At 34.4% G+C, this 20,517-nt stretch overlaps 1 protein-coding gene and 1 long non-coding RNA gene across 22 annotated transcripts in view; one reads left to right on the top strand and one right to left on the bottom strand.

The window, feature by feature from the left end:
* The window catches only part of LOC310899263 (uncharacterized protein), a gene marked incomplete at its 3' end in the record, with an annotated part of 64,101 nt that overhangs the window by 35,497 nt on the left and 8,087 nt on the right, over positions 1-20,517 (bottom strand). For 8 of the 21 annotated variants that reach the window (XR_014584117.1, XR_014584118.1, XR_014584119.1 and 5 more), the window contains exons 3-5: positions 8,548-8,634; positions 7,183-7,303; positions 460-562 (exon numbers count right to left, since the gene is read on the bottom strand). Coding sequence is in view for 3 of the 21 variants with exons in the window: in XM_083835489.1 (XP_083691615.1) it covers positions 460-562; positions 7,183-7,303; positions 8,548-8,634 (311 nt within the window). The other 13 variants (XR_014584115.1, XR_014584116.1, XR_014584125.1 and 10 more) reach the window with 9 other exon arrangements.
* On the top strand, positions 367-17,462 carry LOC310899265. The gene is made up of 6 exons (XR_014584134.1): positions 367-496; positions 8,143-8,204; positions 9,113-9,193; positions 12,992-13,072; positions 13,869-13,964; positions 15,593-17,462. It is a non-coding gene; the product is annotated as an uncharacterized lncRNA (long non-coding RNA).

Below are 20,517 nucleotides of genomic sequence, written 5' to 3'. Positions count from 1 at the left end.
CTTGAAACATCTTAATGGTTATTCATATTTAACAGTTTTCTTGCCAGAATGTTCTATTCTATTTAAATAAAATGTTGATAATATGATTATAAAATGTTAATAATATGATTAATCGTGAGATAGAATTAGTTTTCTTAACCAAAACCATAATTTAACAGCCAGTGGTGATCTTGTTGAACTGAAGGAAATTCTTTGAAAAGTACTGCTAATGCTTGAGTGTCAGATTCAGAGATCCATATCTCACAGAGAAAGATTTTCAGGTGTTGAAGTTAATATTAACTTCTTTTTCAGGTACTCCACTGCTGAAGCTAGCCAATCTAGAAGTTGACATAAAATTCCAGTAAATGGCGAGAAGCTTTAAATCTGTGACCTCATGGAATTTAGGATCTTAGGAGGAAAGCTCACAGCACCAATTTCTGTCTCTGGGTGATTCATAGGAAATAAAGAGAAAGAACTCACCAGCTCTGCTCCAAGTGCCCACAACTTTCAGCGTAAGGTAAACTTTAAGCAAATTGGTTCTCTTTTTGCAAGCTTTCTTTTTTCTTCCAGAACTAGCAACAACCTGACGGGATGTCACAAACAGAAAATTAGAAGGCAGTGTCTTATCAAACATAGAGTACAGGAAGGGGGAAGAGAGAAAGAGGGAAGGAGAAAAGGAGATGCTAGTATTCATTTTATTGTGCAAAAAAAAACTTTCTACTGTACAAAATAGTAGGAAATACTTAAAACATCATCACTGATAAATAGGTCTAAATAAAATATTTCACTTTGCCAGTAGAGAATATAAGAAGATCTGCTACTTCAGCTGTAGTAAGCAGTTTATGTCAGAGAGATCATAAAACCAACAAGAAGCTGCTTTGGTCTGAATTTACTCCACAAAGATTTAATCTTTGATAATGCACTAAAGCTAATGGCTGTCCTAGTAATAAGTATTAAGTATTAAGTAATAAGTAATAAGTAATAATAAAAGAAAACAATGAATATAGAATTCATTTGTTGAATGAACTGAAAAGTGATCTATGAACAATGAGAATTGCCCAAGATTTTTCCTTCAGGATTTTGCAACATTATCTAGCATACTTGGTAAGATATAAAAGAAATACTGCACTTCATGTTCTTCTTCCACAGCACTTGAAACTTCAAATCTGTTCATTGTAATGAATCTGAGGTTCTCAACAGGCCTATGAGCAGGCAGAAATGCAAACTTTGCAGATCACTAGACAAGAGTTTGTTACCAGTATTATTTAAGATCATATAAAAATAGCAAAGCAGAGTTCTCTTGGCAGACATTTGCGTTACTTCATGAACATTAGTAATTTTCTTTATAGCTTAAGTGAAATGCATATTTACAAAGCAACTGCTTCATTTTTGTACACAGAACATAACTTCTGGTACCTTACAAAAACATAAAAAGCATAGGACTGCTCAGTGTGGGTTACTACTTCACATATACCAGCTTTCTACTTCAAGTTCTATCTGTGGTGGACTATAACACTAAATCTGCAAAAACTGTGTTTCACTATGAAAAGTATTTTCCTTCACTTAATTTAAACCAGTAATCACCTGAACTGTTACGTGAAATGTCACTAGGGATAACATAGACCTTAATTTCTGAGTAAACAAGAGCCATGCCAAAAGTATTCCAAAGATGAAATAATATGTGAGTAAAAATAAGAAATTGAAAATAAGTTCTTGGACAATGATGTGTTTCTGGGTCCAACTTACAGTATATCTTTTGATTATATTAAAACTCTTATTGAAGGAAATTAGGTACTGTGGAGTACGGCATGACAGTGAAAAGTGATGGGCTTTATTTCAGATATGTTAAATGAAATGAGCTCTGTTTTTGTAAGGACGAATGATCTATGTTCAGTTATGCAGCGTTTCAGGCTAATCTTCAGTGGCACTGATTAAGTAATTGCACTGTAAAAGAGCCCATGTTCTGCTTCTGACTCTAAATGAAATTTTCTTCATAGACCGAGAGAAAGTTTTTCCAAGAGCCTGAAACCTCTCCTAATGATTTTTTCCATAGAGGTCACTTGAAAAGTTTTTGTCCTTGAAAAGGTAACAAAGCCAATATTTTTCTTATTTAAAAAAATTGATTGTGCTCTCCAGCACTTTAGCTATCAGTGCTTTTTTGTGTCATGTTAAAAGGCTCTCATGGAAATTCTAATTCATCCAGTATAATACAAATAGCGTATAATCTATTATTTCTGCCAAAGGGTATTTTGATTCTACTGAATGATGCCGGTAGTCTTTTAAACATTTAGCATCTTTCTGGATATATTCTGCCACAAAGTGTTAATGATGATTATAGATAAGCTTAAAAATAGCGCATAAAGGAAATGGCAAAAATACATTAAAATCTGATAATGGGAAAAACTAAAAGCCATAACTATGCTTATGTTTTTCATACAGCAACAGAAAATGGCAGAGAGTCACACAGTCTCACTGGAGATTCAGAATAAATGTGTCAAAATGGGGAGAAAGGCACAGACAAAATAATTTTGAAAGGCAAAACACCATGATAACAATCATGGTAAAGTCAGACAACTGTGAACCCCAGTTTCAGGTGTTAGAATAGCTGAAAGCAACTATTGTTGTGCCTGTAATAAAGGCACTTCCACATATAGACTCTTGATGCTTAATGGCAATTATTAGGATGGTAGATAAGAGGAAGAGAAAGAGCAGAAAGTTACCAGTCCTTCAGCTACCTGGCCTTTAACAAGCCACTGGTTCTTCAGTGTGTTGATAATCAGAACAGCATTGCAGGTACATATTCCAACACAACAGGGTAGCCTCCACAGAAAAAAGAAGTAATCGGAAGCTGATTTGACTCAATAGACCAAATCCTTTCCTGTTACTTCAAACCAGTGGTCTTTTGCAAGCAACGCAATACACTAGAAATGCACGTTCCCTCTGCCAAGTGAATGTGGCCTACCTGCAGAACAACTTTTCCAACTGTTACCTCAGAAATAAAGAAGTACAAACCTCCTACCAAAAAGAGTACAGCTTTGTTTTTCCAGAAGAGAATTTTAGCTGACTTCCTTCTTCCAGGGTGAAAAGAAATAAAGCAATTTCAGTCTTGTTTAAGATAATGATAGATGGGGAGGGAAGCGATGCAGTTTGTTTTACCAATGGTATAATTAAGATAATACAACTTCACTAAACTCAGACCAGAATGCTATTTAAGCATCCTAGGAAGACTGATATTCTGCTGTGTTCAGTGGAACTGCCTACTTGTGAGCTTGAACTTGTATTTTTACCTGTTAAACTGAATGCAGAAGTTTAACTCTTGCATAACTCAAATAATAGAAAATTTGCAAATACCTAAGCAAGAGTAACTTTTCAGATACTAGATATAAGTTACAGAGTTTTGATTTGGGATGGATATACCACAAGCTTGCATGTGAGCATATACCTTCAGTGTCAGCTGAAATAGAGACATTGTGAAGTGTTGTATGTTTACTGACAGTTATCCTGAGAACTATAATTCAGTGTGAGGAACAATTAATCTAAGTATTGCTAGATACTGCTAATGTTGTATGATACATCAAAACTCTTCAGCTTTTATTTACAAAACCTAACAATGAGGACAAAAGCCAGTGCAATCAAAAAGCAGCCCATATGTTACAGCATACATGGAGCAAACCATAAAGCCAGCTCTCCGTATTTCCCATGATAAGAAAGGGTTCTCTTGGATAGGCTCAGATAAAATACTTCACATTATTCAGAATTATCCCATATTTTTAAAATACTGAATATATCCTTGTCCTTTATTCATTTGGTTGTATATTTAAAGTCAATTTTATATACATGTACAATCATGTGTGTACGTATATGATAATATATATCAATAAAATATATGTATATCGACTTCATTATCTTTTCACATACATCTTAGTTTCAAATCTCTGTTTTTTAAACCGCTTTTTGCTTACTATTTCTTCTTATCCTTAAGTTATTGATATTCTGCCCTAATTTTAAAACTAGTTTAATATAATCACTTATGAGTAGCAGTGGTTGGAGAATTTGAGAACTGAATCATTTTTTCCTTAATAAGTGATCTGCTCACAATGAATACAAAAAGCAGTCAAAAGCATTAAATTAGATAAAATATATATGCAAACTATGTAAAATTTTAAATGATGGATCAAAGCTTATTTCAAATCATTGATCTATATCCAAATATTGTTCTGAATATAAATGATTTAATACAACATTCAGCCTGAGACTGAAAAATATTAGTGCATTCATAATCACCATCGTATAGGAAATCACCCATAAAACAAAATGTGACCATAAATAATATGAAAGTATAAAAAATCTCTCTGTATAAAATATATATTATATTAATAATATATATAGTATATAGAAATATGTATTTGTACACTGAAATATACTAGTAGATTGTATACATTGAAATATTCTAATAGATTTATTCTAAAAATTATTCTGCATTCAGTGTACACATCATGTGGAGAAGTATATTCAAGCTATTTACAGAAATCAGAGATTGATTTAGGCCATTGTGGTTTTCCAAGGAAAATGTCTTCATTTAAATATATATATATGAATAGTAGATTGCAAAACTGAATAATTCAGTCAGGTATTAATATCCAGAGACAAATTCAGAGCTCTCTAAATGTTCTATATTATCAACTGACTGCTGACTATTAATGCAGTCCATCCATAAGACAGCTTTGTTTTTGAAGTTAAATCATTTGTTAAACTTATGGGTATTAATTTTTTTTTTTATTTATAAAATGGCTCTTTATTATACAATCTATCAGGAAAGGACCCTTTATAACACAATGCACTTAAAATATATATTTTTTCAACAACTTTCCAGATGGTTGTAAGGAGATTTACAAATAGGACAAATATAATTATGAAATATTTTGCTTCCGCCTTGAACTTACTCCTGTAAAGTTCCAAACCCAAAAGATTTGATTGACATAAAATAAATTCTCATGTATAACATGCTCAAAAAAGCTGAAAATAATATACAGAAATAAAACTTCTTTAAAACGTTTTTCTCTATTTAATTTCAAGATCTCTCTATGGGTCCAGACAATGCTTAAAGCCTCTTTTGTTTTCTCAAGGACTGGTAGACCAGGCTAGGAACAACTGCTCCTGTTAAATGTTAAGCTTGCCACCACGTCTGTTAGCTGTAAAGTTAGGAAGAGATATTAAAATAAATGTTTCATCTTGATGTATTTATTTAAAAGTAATACTGATCTCAATTTTAGTTCAACTTTCAGTAGTTAGTGTACTAGTAAGAGCAAATTTATTTTTATTAAAGGTGTAAGTTATATTTAACAGACTGGTTACTGGTTTTTGATAGCCATTGTTGATCAATTCTCTTACTTATGAACTATTTTCCACCTCTTGCTACAGTTTATGTGTGTTTTCACCACTCAGAATGATATGCAATTCAAAACTTATAATGATACACAATTCAAGACTTACCTATGCTCTGCTCAGCTGAACCATCATTTGTGGTTTGTGACTGGTCACTTAAGCTGCAGCGGTTTGACACCTTTCAGGATGTGTGAAAATTTTTAAAAAGGAGACTAATGGAAAGGGAAAAATTAAAACCAAATATTTGTGTTTGCACGGGAATATTTTTATTTGAGATCATTTGGGTATATCATTTGGGCAAGAGATAGATCACTGTAGCAGAAGGGCACAGAAATCCAGGTTAGTATGCTGGAAGAGTATCAAAACATTTTTTTCTACACTCATATTTTCCTCTAGACCCAGTCAGAAACAAGAGACTAGACTAAGTAGGTTTGTGCTTTCACATTACAGTTTTTTTTGTGCTTGCTCAAAAATCCATTCCAAAGTCTTTGGGTGAAAAAAATGCCTGAGATAAAAGTCTATAACCAGAAGTATTCCTGGATAGCAAGTAATGAATGAACATAATAAAAATGAGCAATAGTTAAAAAATTAGTAATGAACAGTATTTAACAAAATTTCTCTATAATTTTAGGCAGTTTTATCTCCTCCTTTGAATTCAAATAATTGTGGCACAAATGAAATAATGCTGTTATGTTCACATACTGATGGGAGAGGAGCACTAACCACAGAAGGAGTGGAAATTATACTGATTTCAAATTGTAAAAGATGCTCACTTAATAAGCCAGAAAACAGAATTTTCACATTGCATAGAGGTTTATCTTTTAGTTAGACAAAATGTTTGTTATTATCCTCTGGGTGGTTTTTCTGTAGCTTTTGTTTTGTTATTAAAGTTATTAAACTTGCCTTTTCTATTCTCATTACCAGAATATTTTATGGCTAAATCCACTTACAGAACCTATTGTGCTTTCTGATCAAAGTGGAAAATGAAGCCAGGTTATAATAAGCAATTTAATTTTTAATGAGCGGATTGAGGCCCAAGGTCATAACAAAGGGCACAAAAACAAAGAAATACAAACAACAACAAAATTTCTAGCATGGAACACTAATGATAGCACCCTACACATGACCAGGGCAAAATAATATTTGGCAGAGTGCATCTAAAAGCTAGCCCAGTTGTATTTTTTATTTTCTTTCAGAACTCTACCTAAGTCTAAGTAAGGTGTAGCATATTAAATAATACAGAAGCACATAAAAATGCATGAGACTTGTTTTCTAAAAGAACTTAGCTAGGATGTTTATTGAATTTAAATTTCCCAAGCTCAAGCTTAAATGCTACAGCTACAAGCTGAATGTTTAACCCTCTAATATCTCTTGTAAGTGCTTAAAAGGTAGTTAACTGTTACTCTGGAGTGTAATTCTGCCAGAATCCTGCGTGTAACCTCCACTGAAGTCCTTGGGATTTGGCCTTTCAGTCTTCAGAAATAATAAATCAAATGTAAGTGGAACATTTACATAAACATGGTGTCCTTGCTTTCTTTTCAGTTTGTAAATTAAGTCATCAAACTTTATTATTTTTGAATGCAGGCTTGTTTAAGATCTTATTTAGCATATTCTTCGATTTTTACTAGTGGACTTTCTTACAGCTTTCTCTAGCAGTAGAAATATTTATGTCACTAAGCCCACTAGGAAGCACTTTATGTCAAAGGCACATATCATTTTACCCTGACAAAACTGCTATATCTATTACAAGTAACGTCCTTATGAAAAACACTCTGCCTCATTAAAGGAATATAAATTTTAAAATTAAATTACGTATACCTTTACATCAAGTAGAATATAAGCAGTAGAGGGGATGCTGATGAGTTCTGCGGGTTCTACAGGTAGTCCACAGATCAAGTCCAGTCCACACGATGCTTTCATCTGTTTTACCAGCTTTTCCCTAGGGAACAGAATCAACTGTTTGAACAGCTAATTGCTGCTGGCAGGGCCAAACAATTCATCATGGTACTGTCACTGCCTCTGCTCTCCCAACGAGAGGGGAGAGGAAAGCAGCAAAGAGGACAGACATATCTTTTGTGTTCTGCCAACCTAAAGTGGTTGGCAGAACACAAAACTACCCCCTTTCAAAGAGGAGGAGAAATGGTATCCCTGCAGAGCTCCGAAATAACTGTTCTTTGTAAGTGACAGCAGCATGAAACACAGAAGGAGGCACGTGCCTCAGGCTATGTCACCCCACAGAGCCATGAGCTGCAACTTTTACAAGTCAGAAGGCACCAACTGAGGTTTGAAGGCAAAAACTGAGGGCCAGCCCCTGTGCTTGCTGTGAAGACACTGACACTTCACCCTTTCTCAAAATGCTTTTTTCTTATTAAAATGTATTCTAATCCCTCCCTTTCAGCCGTCTTCAAGTCAGGACTGGGGGGAATGGGAGGAGGACAGTACTAAGTGGCAAATAGGTTTTCTATGGACCACAGACTCAATTTGAGAACTGATTGTATGTGATTTGAGAACTGATGTGATTTTATGATCACATATCAGTCATTTAAACACATGCCAACACAGAAAGCATTAGAACACATCATAGTATGTCCCATTTGTGGCTGTGTAATGTCATGTGCCTGTGTCTAACCCCACTTATTAGCTACACAGGTGCTAGACATGGCCCTTGGCTCTCCTGATTGATAGAACAACTCGTCATAACATGAAGAAACTCTGACTTTTATCAATGGATGTTGAGTTTAATTTTTTTTTTTTCCTGTTTCCTTTAAAACCTCACAGGTCAGTGCCCTTGGGATTTTGTCTAAATGTCTTATTTCTACAGGAGGCAGAAGCGAAGCAAGGTGAGGCAAAAGTGGGGAGGGTAAGGAAAGATGTTTGGTTTTTGGAAAGAATCTTAAAGAATGAGCATGGGGGAGTGGAAATTATAAAAAATATAAAGAGTAGGTAAGAGAGTAATACAACTGAGGACCCAGTGTTTGGAGATACTACTGAGATAACCAACGCTTTTTTTTTTTTTTGAAAGGATACTTTACAAAGAGGTATTAGAATATGATTTAGATATGATGTGTATATGTAGATTATCCATTACTTGCACAGTGCAATTTTCTTTACTGTATTTTATCTATTTATTATCATTACTGTGTTTTACTCTACTACATTTGGAAGGGATATGGCCATCAGTACCTCACCAGCAGTCCAGCAACTAGATTGGAAAACTGCTTCAATTTTCTTCTTCTGCACATGTTCAGAGATGGACACATTGCTTCAAACCTTTTGGGGGAAAATAATGCATATCAGACAACTATGATATAATGCATAAATGCATTTTTTCCCACTGAACAGCTATTAGAAATGCTTTACAAAAGCTTTACAACTGCTGTTTTAAAAGCTTTAAGAAAACAAAAAAAAAAATCAAAGTGGATCTCTTAATTGATTCATTTTTGAATCTATTAATATTTCATTCAACATATACGGATATGTATATTTATTTAGAAGTGGTATATATACTTATTCTTTTGTTATTTTTTTTCTTGTTTCAGCCTGAATTAAAATCAGCTTTTTCTTTATTTCAGGGGACTTCAACAGAAGAACCCTCTTTCCCATTTTTTTTTCCAGACAGTTGTGTAATTGTGGCAAAAAAACAGACCGTTCTTTTCGTCTAAAAATCTAAAAAGGAGTACATTGCTTGCTGTTATTTTTTCTTCTAATTCAATTCCTCTAACTTATCCTGAGCTCTGTCAATTTTCAGGAACTATACCTCTGTCTTCAAGCGTTGTCATGAATTTTGGATTGTCAGCTGAAAACACAAACAGAAAAACAGCAGCTGCAGGTAATAAGATTTGATAGTAGTACACATTACATGTAGGAGAGTTGCCCAATACAGTCTTGGACATAGTAGAAGTAGTTGTCCCTTAACCTAAAATGTAATTACACAAATGATATAGACACATTTTAAATTAACTTCATCTTAACATAAAAACAACATCGTTCATGAAAGAACTCTGGAATGGCATTGAATCCAGAGAAATCACTAACATTTACTAGAGAAAAGAAGCTCAAAACTCAACCTGTATTTGTTATTATCAAACTACACAGTGCACTCCCTGTACCAATATTATACATTGCATGGTCAAGAGTTACACCTCTAATGCCTGTTAAAACATATACACTCAATAAATAAAACATATACACTCACTTAATAGTTTGGCAAAGGAAGTGTAGAGAAAAAGTCCTTAGTCACAGTCCTGGGAGTGATAGAAATTTGTCATAGCCCGAAATTTGTAGTCTCCTGTGTTCCAAATGCAAAGATGACTTGTTTAATTTTTCAGTCCAGAATTCATTCTTTTACGATGTCTTGACATTGAACCAACACACTCAGTGATGTACTGCCTTTGTACAATATAGGTGTGGAAAAGACCTGATGGCAAATTACATTTATAAAAGAGCAACATGAAAGCTACCTGGTCTTTCCACATTATCTGAAAGCAAGAGTCAATTTCACAGCAATTCAAAGAAACCAACAGTATCTATTACAAATAATCATGATGCAAACTGTGACAATTATTTTGGCTTTTCTGGTCTCTGATGCTAGGAAAATCCTAGCGTGCCTAAACTGAGCAACTCAATTTCTGTTTTGTTTAATCTGTCTTCCCAAAACTTCAGTGTGGAGTTAGTAAGAAAGTAACACTACACACCTGACCTTTAGAGCCTTACTAATAGCACCAAGTCAAATTGCAGCTTTGCTGTCTGACTGTTGACCTAACTAAAGGTTTTGACAATGTAAATTGCAAGGGACTCTTGAAGCTTTTGCAGACCAGTGGAAGCCCTGCAAATTCTATTTCTCACATAGTTAAGTCTTCTGTAATAAGATGATGGTTAGAGGTGGAAAATGTTAAGAGCTCTTTAATATCATAAATGGTTTCCATACTCCTTTCCATCTTGTCTCTGTTGTGCAGATGGAATCAATTTGTGCCATTGGCAGAGCTATATTTATTCAGTTTTTTACTGATGCAAGTTGTTCGGTCTGCAGACACATGTGGCTGATTTCTTCATTAGTGAGCTTCTTTTTGCTGATGACTGTGAGTTGGTAGCTCACTCAGTCAATACCATTCAATTTACTATTGATGACTTCCCTTATGCAACCCATCCCTTTACTTTTCCTGTGAACTTACAAGACAATGGAAGCACCAAACCAACCAAAACAGTGGCACAAGCACATGCACTCACGTTTTTGCACTTAGCAAAATTTTCTCGAGCTTGTTGAATGTTTTTCTAGTTAGACAGATACAGATGCACTGTGAAACTGCTTCCATATTGGCAATTTTAACGCTTAATTTGAAATATTATCAAAGTGACCATATAGCCATGTGAAGCGAAGTGCCAGAACATGCACTGGGCATGTTTTGTTCTCAGAAAACCCTGGCATTTTAGTGAAATGTGACCATTTATTCTCTCTACGTGGGACACTCAGTTTTGTATACAGTGCCCTTAGTATATCTGGAAAGTTAAATGACTACATGCAGAATCCTCAAATTAGAACAAATATTTGAACCTGATGTCCTGATCCCAAAAACTAGGCTATGATGATGATAAGGCAATATGGCCAAAATCTCAGATTTTTATGATCACCTATTGATGCCTTCTTCCAAGAAAGTAAGTGCAAACTTCAATATCCTTTGAAATGGTAATGAGAGTATACTGTGGAAGTCTGACTATAAGATGGCAGTTTATGGGGCAGCAGATTTGGTATAGTCCAGCTAATTCTTAGTAGCCAATGATACCTTTCTAAAGTTTCATGATGATATTTTGTATTGCAATGCCATAGGCTTCCATTTTTCTCAAATGGGATGGAGTAAATCTCTGCACTCATTGGGGTGATGAGAGAGAAGATACTGCTTGTCAGCCTAGAGTGAAGGCTAGTACTTCTTCCAAAGGAAGAGAGCTGTACAGAAGCCTGTCCTGTGTCCTGCTTTTGCAAGTGTTCTCTTCTGCTACGGTATTGTTCCTGTGACAGCAAGCGACATACAGACAGGGTGGCAGTGTTGGTTTTTTTTTTTTTTTTCAACTGCTGGGGTAGCCTGAGGGCTCCTAGTGACCATCAGCCAGATGCCCAATCATATGTGAAAGAAGCTCCAAGCCATACAGAAATGCAACACAATGTTCAGTAATTTTCTTGCAGCATTTCTCTCTCCACAGATGAACCCCTAAGTACTAAACTTTTCTGCTAAGGATAGCAGAGCTAATGAGCTTTGCTACACCATATGTCCATCAGCTAGACCATAACTACCTCCCCTGTCTCCTGAAATTAGTGGCTACAAAGCAAGAAGGACATTAAAATCTTCTAAAAGATTAAAGATTTTATTTCCTCTGGATTAACTAAGCTGAAGTCCATAAACATTCTTCCAAGGCCCATGAGAAAACTTTGTACTCTAAATGAATAAAGTAATTGTTTCATATAGATTATACCACTGACACCTCATGAGAAATAATTTTTATCCATGTTTATCTCTTACCTTGTTTCTGAGTGCTGCAATAATATCTGTCGAATGGATGTCTTCTTTTTAAGAATTTTTAAATAAGTTCTCTTTTGCTATATGAGTCGTCACATGAACTTAGTCACTGATTGAAAACCTGCGTGACTCTTGTAGAGTCAAAGTGGGTGGGGCAGTGCTTCTGACTATAATTTGACCCGTTGTTTTAAGTGGAGGTAGGCCACTTAGGAAAACAGTATTGCCTTATATAAGAAATTTCATGTGCCTGAAAATTCCTCAATATAAGACACTGATATGTTGAAATTCTGAACATTAATATTTCTACATTTAATACTGTATATCTTACCAATGTCTATTTATTCATACCTTCAATTCCAGTACGTGCTGGATACTTCTCAAGAGCCATTCACAATGCTTTTGAGTACTGTTCTATAGCACTTCACTATTTGCAAAACACTACATAAAGTGAAATACAATAGGTGACAGAATTTATATCTTTTATACCTTTCAAAAATTAGACAGACTACAGCTTTCATTTCACAAACAGTCAATACAACCAGGTGAGGAGCGTGCAAGAAGCAGTGCTGCACTCGCTGTAGAACATTCATGCAAAGGCATGAAGGAAATCAATAGAAAATCCAGAAACAGAATTATCAGTTCAGAGTTACATGTCAGTTTTAAACACTTTTTACATTACTTTGAAAAAAGGATTGTTGTGTTCTTTAGCTTTTATTGACTATTGTTGACCAGCTTAGCAGATAGATTACAAAAACATGTCAACAGACGAAAAAATAACAAAAAACCTTTCCTCCTATAAAAAAAATACTTCTTAAATTGCACAATGAAGAGAAATACATTCTTTAATTTGTAATTTATTATAATATATTTATTTTTTGTTAGGAAATGAATTCTGTATTTTATTTCTATCATTTTAAACACTGATTAACATTTCTTGTCAGATCAGACTTATGACAGACCTTACTGAAAAGTACAAATTTGAGTCTGTGTATTGATTGCAATGTTATTTATAAAAATAAGGGGGTTTTTTTGTTTGTTTATTTTTACAAAAAGATGGAGAGGAGGGATGTTTTCTTTTGCTAAAATGTTCTATTTCTTTTTTCCTATTATTCTTGCAGGCAAGAGGTAATGCTTCACTGAAAGAAGAAACAGATGAAAAGAAAATAAGAAATCAGGGAAGAATCCATTTCATCCCAAAGGTAAGTTTTCTTGTCCCCTTTATTGAAGGCAGTTTCATTACATTGGCACTTGTAATACCTGTTTCTTTCTTGAGGACTCCTGAACACAGCCACATTCTCTGAAGATTTTTGAAATTGCATTTAAATTAATCGAATTTCTGTGTTTATGAATTTCTGTGAAGCTCAATGGATATGGAAAGGAGGGATATGTGGGTAAGGAAAAATCATGTACAACAGGTAGGGTGTTTCAGAATGTTTTGATGTTGCTTAGGAAGTTCAAAGAAAAAAAAATCTTTCTAATTCTTTGATGTTTTCTAGTAAGGAAGGAAGGGAATTAAATTGCAAGTGGAGCATGGTTTTAAAACAGAGCCTTGATATTTAGGGACAAAAGAAATCATCCCCCAAAATCGAGTGCATAAATAAAAGAATCCTATTAAAACAGAAAAATATAACCTACTAAAATCTTTCTTATAATGTGCAAAGTGGTGCCATCAGAAAGCAGACAAACAATTAAACAAACATGATCTTGCATCTTGATTATCCTTCAAATCTAAGCACACTTGCGTATTTTTTTTCAAAAGTTATTCCATAACCTCTTTAATTCTCTTCCTCACTTTCTGAACAAGCTCCAAAATTCAAACCATGAAAGTGTCTTCTTTTCTTTTCATTTATTCTCTGTTTTATATTGAACTGTTCAAAATAATCTGTTAGTCATTAAGAGAAAACAATGGCTCACTGAAAACCCTTGAGAAAGTAGGAAATAAATAAAATGTTAGTAAAGGAATGATAAACATCTTCCTAATAAACTCACTTGCAGATCTGTAGCTCCACCTAGAGGAGGAGCTAGGAGAAGGAAGAAAAGGAGGAGGAGTGAAAGGAGGAGGAGGAAGAAGAGGAAGGTGTCTTCACACCTGTAAGTGCTGGTTTTAACTGTGTTTTCTTCTTCTTAAGATGTGATGCATGACATAGTGTTCCCTGCTCTGTTAAAGAAGGAAGAAATACTCTGACAAACATCAATTCCAGTGGGAAAAAAAATCTTTCTCAGAAATCTTAAGTATGTTTTTCTAAGATTTCTAACATTTCGTTTATGCTGTTCTTAATGGTGAGATTCTTTGAAATGTTTTGAAAAATAAGTACTGCAAAATTGGGTCTAAATTCTTATTTAAAAGTAAATTAAGAAGTCAATAGCACTTTATCTATTGATTTTGATTTTTACATGACAGTGCCCTTTAGCCACTTTTAAAATGGAAATCTAATATGTAAAATATATACACTGGTTTTGACATAAAGATAAATTATCTAATTTCTGTAATCTATCTCAGCCTTGGACTTGCACAGGAAAATTCCTGGGAGGCAGACACCAGGTCTTTGAGGCAACATGCAACATTTTGCAAGTCAGAACACAAATAACCTTCGTATGAGAAACAATAATGGTCTCTGCCAATTCTTTAAATTGCATCTCCTTTCTACTCGCCTAAGTTCATTGGCCTGAGTTAAGCTTGAAGTGGCTCTTCCCTCAAGTTCTTACTTCTTAAGCACATTTCATCAGCTAGTGACTACTTTGTCTCTTTCTTACAAGAAACACAGAACCTAGTATCAATACATAATATGAACCCCTTATTTTTGGCATCTTGTAGAGGCCTAAAATGTATTTTGAATTGGAAAATAGATAGGCTCATTCAATATGTGAAGATTTTGAAAGAGATCACAATTCCTTATTATAACATTAAGACAAACAAACAAAACCAACAACAACAACAAAAACAAAACCACAAAATGTAGAGTAAAGAAAGAGTAAAAAAGCAAATGAAATGTGCTGAAAAGCAGTTAAAGGATCAGTATGTAGGACAACAACTGATAACTAGTGAATGTGGTAGCTTTAAAATGCATATACAGGTGATGATATGAAAAAAGTGCATAAGCAAGATTCATTATACTCTGCACAACCATCTGCAACAGCACTTGTTTGTTTGTTTGTTTTGTAGTACGTTTAAGATTTGGCTTAACAATATGCCATACAGTACTCAGCACTCCAATACTCCGTATTGCCTTGGAGTACATATAAGCTTTTCAATTTTAATTTTTTGTTCCTTTTGCTCATGACAGATTTTGTCAGAGACTTCAACACAGTAGAAAGGTGGCAAGGACAGAGGGGGTTAAAAGCAATTAACTCAGTGAAATAAAATAATCAACGTAACGTCAAACAGCTAGGGGGTTCTTAAGTAGCTACAACATTACCAGTATCTGAGGGAGGAACTTCTATCTGTTGCTACCCTACCTAAGTAATGATTGTATTAAAGATGTCTCCCAGATGCTTCGTGCTCCACTGACACAAAGCAGTCATACGGAACAGTGTACAGCAACTGGAAGAGACACATGAAATGAGATCTCTCAGAATTTTTATATGAATTCCTGATCTGATCACAGTGCTAGGTGTAAAACAATCACAGTCATTGTAATTACTTCTAAATCTGTACCATGCCATTTATTTCTGTTACTAACACGATTGTTTAATAATCCTTCTCATTGCACTGTATATAGGTATTATCATTGAGCCTGCTTCTGTAGAACAATGCAAATCAACAGGAGTACCAGTAGACCAAAACTTTTCACGACCTGATCTCCATGGTTTCTAAGACCATTAATATGGGAGCAGCTTAACAATGCTGTGGATGAGATACAGACAACACTCCTGCAATTTAAATGTGACGTGTTTGTCTGGTGGACTTTGTAGTGACACTGGGAATGCTAAACTGGATTTGAAAACCTGACCTATGTATTTGCATGTTAACATACTTTATTCTATTTAACTGCTCTCAATAGCAAAACGATTGCATTGGGTATATTTTAGATGAACTTTCTGCTTTGATTTCAATTAAACTTCTTTGCAAAACAAAACAAAATAACAGAAATCTAAATACAGAAAAATAAATACACATTTTAGAAGACCTTAAATAATCCTCAGTCAAAGAAAGATCTTATTATATGAGTACAACATTCCTGCAGAAAAAATGCTGGCACGTGTGTAGAAAATGTCCTTGCTATAAACGACTTTTGAATTGAAAAATTCAGTGCAATTAATTAATGCACAAATAATAGGCATAAATATCGGCATCTTCTTGTACATTTCTGTGACTACAGAATGCTTGCATTGGTCTGAAAATGTATACATTTTTAGCAATTTATTAATTCAACTTGATCTGATACTGCATAGGCTGTGTCCCTTGATTCTAAGGAATATATCGTCCTGTATATTTCTTAAGGACAGCAAGGCATAGCCCTTACGTACGGATGATACTAAGTTGTCATTTTCTAGAACTAACAGGATGATTAGCAGAATTCCCAGTTTCCTCTGAAGTTTACTAAAATGCTCCTTAATTGCTATTCTCCTGTACATCAAACACTGTCCTATGGAAGGAGAACAGCTCAATGGAAAAGGCATATGTGCACAGGATAAACAGACTGATGGAGGGGAAGTGAAACAGAAATTATATCTACTCCATCAATGAGGAAAAATCATAATATTACTGATTTACATGTTTTTTTTTTCTCACAAAGAAGAAACTTGCTTTAAATTCCATTTGCTATTGAAATAGCAAGTATCTCACAAGATATTTTATATAATAGGAAGATATTTTTCATTTTTGTATTTTGAAGTCTTCCACAAAATATTTAAAACGTCAGTTCAAATATCTGTGGACTTTGAAGGATTATATTTGCATATGAGATCTTAAGGTACTTTATGAATTTTCCTATAATAATATGATATAGATAACATTACCTTCTTAATGCAAGTAAATATGAATTTACCACACTTTTACCCTTTTTCCCATTGAAAAATCCCAAACATGAGCTTTGGGAATAATCCTGAAGTGGTTAGAATTTGAAAGTGGCAACAAAAATTCATAAAGTCATAGACTCATAGAATAGCTTGGGTTGGAGGGGACGTTAAAGACCATCCAGTTCCACCTTCCCTGCCATGAGCAAGGATGCCACCCACTAGACCAAATTGTCCAGGGCCCCATCCAGACTGGTCTTGAACACCTCCAGGGATCATAGAATGAATCATAGGATGGCTCAGGTTGGAAGGGACCTTAAAGATCATTTAACTCCGATCCCTCTGCCATAGACAGGGTTGGGGTATCCACAGATTCTCTGGGCAACCTGTTCCAGTGCCTCACCACCCTCTGAGTGAAGAATTTCTTCTAAATATCTAATCTAAATCTTCCCTCTTTCAGTCTAAAGCCATTATTCCTTGTCCTATCAATACATTCCCTGATGTCTCTTGGAAAAGCAATACTGAGGATTTTCTAGCCAGATCCACCCACCATTACCCCATCCCACTTAATCTAAAGTATGTTTAGAAAATTATTAACTTTTTGATAAGAATACCTTAGTACTATAAATCAACGAATAAATATACTGATCCATATACTGTAAGGCATAAATATACTATTTTCCTCTGTCAGTGACAGATATAATCTTTCTTCTGTATTATTCAATCCTTCTTTCCTAGAAAAGCACAAAATTTCTGGAAGGTAAAAATATAAGATGTAAGTTAGGAGGACTCCAAAGCAGTCTATGAAAAGTAAATACCCAAAGACATAAACAATTCTTGAAAGTCTAAATAAAGAGAAAGTTAAGAAAGAAATGGTGGTATGGCTGGATTTTTAAAGATGACAATGTTAAAAAACAGGTAAATACTTTATTTTGTCGCTTTTCTCCAGGAGATGGAAGTCAAGTACAAAGTTTCTGAACATAAGTAGTAAGAAAATACCGGAACAAACTGATAAATTGAAAAGCCGTACTTCATTAGGCCTAGATATAGTTATCCATGAGTTCTGCAGGAGCCCTGGAGTCATCTAGCTGAACTGTGAGTTTTATGCAGTAGTTAACTGAAAATGAAAAAGGCTGCAGGGTTGCAAATCTGCTTATCCTATCCTAACTATGACTCCAAAATCATGGGTAACAGTTGTCAAAAACAATTACTTTGAAAGGGCATGATATAGGAAAATATTAAAAACCATTTATGAATTTGTGCCTAATTTGTACAGTGCTAGTGCAAAAAGAGAGGATCTTCTACTAAGGAGAGCTAAATTACATACTTCATTTTATATAACAAAAACATATAAAATTATATAAAAATATAATTATAGGGGTTTTTATTTTTAAAAGCTCTTGACAGTAAAATCAGGTACTCATGGGACAAGAGGAAAAGTTTTATCACGGATTAGGTCCAAGTTAATTGAAAAGAGACACAAAAGAGAAATTAAATCACCAGTTTCATTATCTCCAGTGTTTAGCACATTAGTTAATGTGTTGTTTATGATATATTTATTCATGTAAAGGGTCAAGCAGTCAGAGACTGAAATTTGCAGAGGACATAGAATTATATGAGCTGTAATGTCAAGAGAACCCAAGATGGTAGGTGAGTGGAGAAAACAAATGAAATTCAATGTTAAAGTATGAACTAATATATATTAGGAGCAATATTTTAAGCAACCTGCAAACAATGGATGATTGTAATGGCTGTAATTATCTATAGTGATTCAGCTGAAGAAAAAAAAAAAAAGATGTTACGATTTATGGCTGGTGGCACATAAAGCTTTGCAAAACCCTGTAGCATTAAACAGAAAAAAAAACCAAAACACACACACACACATAAATAAACAACACCCAAAGAAACAGCCCCCCCATCTCTAAAGAAATAATGCAATATATATACATATATATATATATGTATATGAAACTTATAATGCTCTTAGGTGTCATTCATCCCCCTGAATGTGAAATTCAGTTCTGATTATCTGTTCCTAAAAAAGATAGAGAATAAACAGAAGGCGATTAGAACTGAAGGTTGCATACTGAAATATTTTTCTTTAAGGAGACATGACACAGATTCTGAGTAAGAGGGCATACAATGAAGCCATAGAGAATGACAGATATCACACAGGCAGAGCAGCATTTCCAAACATCCTTATGTGATTTAAGCCTTTAAGTTCTGTTTTCAAAAGTCTTTAAGGAACATTTAAGCAAAATTCAAGACCGCCAATTCTCTTTGGTGCTCTGGCAAAATATATGCAAAAAATCGGGTGTTCTTTCCTAGAAAGAACATTGAGAGGCTCAGTGACATTGAAAGGCGACAAAACAAAAACACAGAGACATTTTAATAAATATACCTGCATTTACATACGTGTGTGCATCTGAAGAAAATGTGTAATCAAGCTATGTAATTCGATGCTGTAAAATGTCATGGTAGAAGAGCAGGAATTTATATAAAAAAACAGGATAAAAATAGTAAGATGCAGCTACGGAAAATGATATTTGCCACAGTTACCTTAACAAAGGAAAAACATTGTGTGTCAACCTTGTAATCTATTTAGTGGTGAGCTTGCACAAGCAAGCTGAATCCTCTGGCAAGTAACACTGGCAGAAACTCAGCAGACAACAAAATCATGTACGTTCAGGGAAGGGGCAGAGGGAACTTCTTTTCTCTTGAGCAAAACAGCTTGTTTTCCCTCAGAGGTCACTACCAGCAATTCTTTCTGCCAGCTGACACACTATTTTACATGGAATAAATTAGTCTGGAAAGGCGTTATCACGAGTCCATCACTACATAACATTAACCTTAAATATGGCGAGGATTTTTTTTTTGGTAGCAAGAACTCAGACTACTAAGACTCATGGAAAATATAACTGGAAAAATTATGTTTAAGGCTCAGAAATTGACTGATTATGTTGGATTAGAAAACAACATATAAAAATTCAAAGCATTACAGGTTGGCCATGGTGGTTTGATGTCAGAGCTTATTTGGCTCAGTCAAGAAGAGTGTCTGGGTAGAACCCCCTTTTCCACTGGTTATCTCTAACTGATTAGGACAGGTTCAGCTGGGTTGTGTGAAGAACAGAAATGCAGAAAATACAGAGCAAAGATATACTGCTGGGAAGAAGAAAGAAATGCAAGTGAGGCTACACAAACCATGACTGTACATGTGGCTATTGGGTATCCTTAGCTGTATCCACAGTATAAGTAACCTACTTTATGGGGAACCTACCACGCAACTATCCAGTTGTGACATTTCTTGCTATTGGAAAATGAGAGTGAAAAAAATTCTTACGATCTGATCTAATACTGTAATTTTTACTTTCACATTATTAAAAGGGAAATTATAATCCAATAATATGACTCCTTACTCTAAAATTCTAAAATGTAATAAAGTACTTCTCAATTTAAAACTTTAACATATCTATAAAATAATTTAGTATCTATTCTAATTTAATATTAGAATATTTAGTATCTATTCTAATTTAATATTAAAATATATGGACATAACTTTGACCAGTTTTATATGTATGAAAGTTTAGAATCTTCTAAAATCCTTAACAATTAGCTAAGGGAATATCAGAAGGTGAAAGGGGAGCATGAGGTGAAAGTACTAGTACTGTATGTATCAGTACATGGAAAG

Source organism: Anser anser (genome assembly GCF_964211835.1).
Source record: "Anser anser genome assembly, chromosome: 4".
Taxonomy (NCBI): domain Eukaryota; kingdom Metazoa; phylum Chordata; class Aves; order Anseriformes; family Anatidae; genus Anser; species Anser anser.
This window is presented reverse-complemented; position numbering and strand designations above follow the sequence as displayed.